Source organism: Eublepharis macularius, chromosome 2 (assembly GCF_028583425.1).
Source record: "Eublepharis macularius isolate TG4126 chromosome 2, MPM_Emac_v1.0, whole genome shotgun sequence".
NCBI lineage: Eukaryota > Metazoa > Chordata > Lepidosauria > Squamata > Eublepharidae > Eublepharis > Eublepharis macularius.
In genome coordinates, this window is record NC_072791.1 from 150,972,168 (window position 1) to 150,973,587 (window position 1,420).

At 40.5% G+C, this 1,420-nt stretch overlaps 1 protein-coding gene across 1 annotated transcript; it reads right to left on the minus strand.

Moving 5' to 3' along the window:
* Positions 1–245: 245 nt before the first annotated feature.
* LOC129323540 (olfactory receptor 4S2-like) lies at positions 246–1,163 on the minus strand. Its single transcript, XM_054970075.1, has one exon. It carries the CDS (start codon positions 1,161–1,163, stop codon positions 246–248), a length of 918 nt encoding a protein of 305 aa, XP_054826050.1.
* Between the last annotated feature and the right edge of the window lie 257 nt (positions 1,164–1,420).

Sequence of the window (1,420 nt, forward strand, 5' to 3'; positions counted from 1 at the left end):
TGCTCTCAGGTAAGGGCTTCACATCCTGTTTCCACCTCAGTAACTCTCAGTGGAAGAAAGGGGGAGATATTCCCTGTGACCTTTTACATCAACCACAGCATGCTGATAGTTCAGGAAAATTAGACTGGAATGATCAAACTTAGACAGTGAGTTCACAAAATTCTGCAACATACCTAATAAAACATGTGGCATATTTCCCTCTCTGTTTAAATAAGAATTCCATATTTTTCTTTTAATTTCCCACCTTAGAATCCCTTTTTGCTCCACAATCTCCTCATTGCATTTTTCACTTCTTGATTTCTCAATGTGTAAATTAAAGGGTTCAGCATAGGGGTGATAATGGTATAGAACACAGCCACACTCTTGTCCTCTGAGAATGTGGTGGAAGGCCTCAGGTACATGAAGATGCATGGTCCAAAAAATAAGATGACTACCGTGATGTGGGAAGCACAGGTGGAGAGGGCTTTGAGGCGTCCTTCAGAGGAATGAGTTCTTAGTGAGACGAGGATGACCATGTATGAAACAGTCAACACAAGAAAGCAGCTCAGAGAAATCATGCCGCTATTGGCAATGACAATGAGTCCTATAATGTAGGTGTCAATGCAGGCCAGTTTCAATAAAGGGTGGACATCACAGAAATAGTGATCTATCTCATTGGGCCCACAGAAAGGGAGATGTGTTGTAAGAAGAGTCTGTACTATTGAATGTACAAACCCTCCTAGCCAGGAAGCCACTACCATCCAACTGCACACAGTCTTGTTCATAATTGTGGTATAATGGAGAGGTTTGCAGATTGCAATGTATCGGTCATATGCCATCACAGTGAGAAGAAAGATCTCAGTGCAACCAAAAAAATGGATCCCAAACAACTGTGCTATGCAGCCAATAAAGGAGATGGTCTTCTTCTCCACAAGGAAGTCACCAATCAGTTTTGGAGCAGTGATAGAGGAGTAGCAGATGTCTACAAAGGAAAGATAACCAAGGAAGAAATACATGGGAGAATTCAGATGCGGGCTGCTTTTGACTGTGGCAATGATAAGCAGATTCCCCAGCACAATTGCTGAGTAGAAGACCAAAAATAGCCCAAAACAGGCTTTTTGTAGGTCCCGATTCTGAGTAAGTCCCAAGAGGATGAATTCAGACACATTGTTTACATTCTCCATGTATTCAGTGCAGACAAGGGGTTTCCAGTTAGAATTAAAACACCTGCCATCATATAAAATGAGACAAGGCATCAGCAAAAACATTTTTCAACATCATAATAAAAAATGAACACATTCAAGAATTAGATATTAACGTGTCACAGTTCTCCAGGATTCTCACTCCAGTAACATACAGTAAAAAACTTCACTCTGAGAATGCCCAACACAGAAATTTTTAATATAGTTTTTAACAGCTAAAAGAAATTACTTAGCACTCC